The following is a 745-nucleotide window of genomic DNA, read 5'->3' as shown; positions in this document are numbered from 1 at the left end:
GGGCTCACCCCGCGGGGTCCCCCGCACCAAGCCCCCCAAAAAAGGGTCTTTGCAGAGCTGGCTTCGGTGCGGACGGTGGCCGCCAAGAGCCTGCAATGCCGGGACACGGGCGGGCGACGGCCGAGCACCCACGGAGCAGTGCCGGCAGCTGGGAGAGCCGGTCCCCGGCTCCGAAAATCTATCTGGTGCCAAGAGTGTCCTGTAACCCACAGCGGCGAGGTAGAAGCAAAGAGGGGGGGAAAAAAGACTGACAGTCTCAAACACACTTCAGGGCAAAACTCAGCGTTTCCCTGGACACCAAGAAGTTCCAGGTATTTACTACAAGATTAATCTACTATATTCCGCCGAGTGGGAGAACAGCGGGCGTTGAGAAGTTTGCCGGATGTTTCCCGTCTTCATGCGCGTTAGCGTGTCTGCAGCTGCTGAGAGTTTCTTAGCAATAAGCGCTGGGACGCGGAGCCCGGGCTTGGCCGCCGCCAGCAGAGCCTTGGGGCGGCCGGCGGGGGAAGAGCCGAGAGGACGGGGCAGAGTCTTGGGCCAAGACATGCGGTATATTTGATAATGTCACTCGTCGCGGCGACCGCCTTTCCTCTTGGCTCCCTGTTCGGACATTGAGGTAATGATCATCCCCCTTAATAATGTCATAAGCCGGGGTTGAGAGGGTGGTGGGAGAGAAGGCAAGGTGGGGAAAGATATTATCTACTATTTGTGACGGGTCCTGGGCCCCTCTGCCGGGCACCGGAGG

General features: G+C 59.5%; 1 protein-coding gene across 1 annotated transcript in view; it reads right to left on the bottom strand.

The window, feature by feature from the left end:
• The window catches only part of VGLL2 (vestigial like family member 2), a 6487-nt gene that overhangs the window by 4547 nt on the left and 1195 nt on the right, over positions 1 to 745 (bottom strand). Inside the window, exon 3 of the mRNA XM_031066722.1 lies at positions 320 to 531. Within this exon, the coding sequence (XP_030922582.1) occupies positions 320 to 531 (212 nt within the window). The remainder of the gene's footprint in view (positions 1 to 319; positions 532 to 745) is intronic.

This window comes from Geospiza fortis, unplaced genomic scaffold, assembly GCF_000277835.1.
Source record: "Geospiza fortis unplaced genomic scaffold, GeoFor_1.0 scaffold98, whole genome shotgun sequence".
NCBI classification, from domain to species: domain Eukaryota; kingdom Metazoa; phylum Chordata; class Aves; order Passeriformes; family Thraupidae; genus Geospiza; species Geospiza fortis.
Note: the sequence above shows the minus strand (reverse complement) of the source record. Positions and strands in the feature narration are given on the sequence as shown.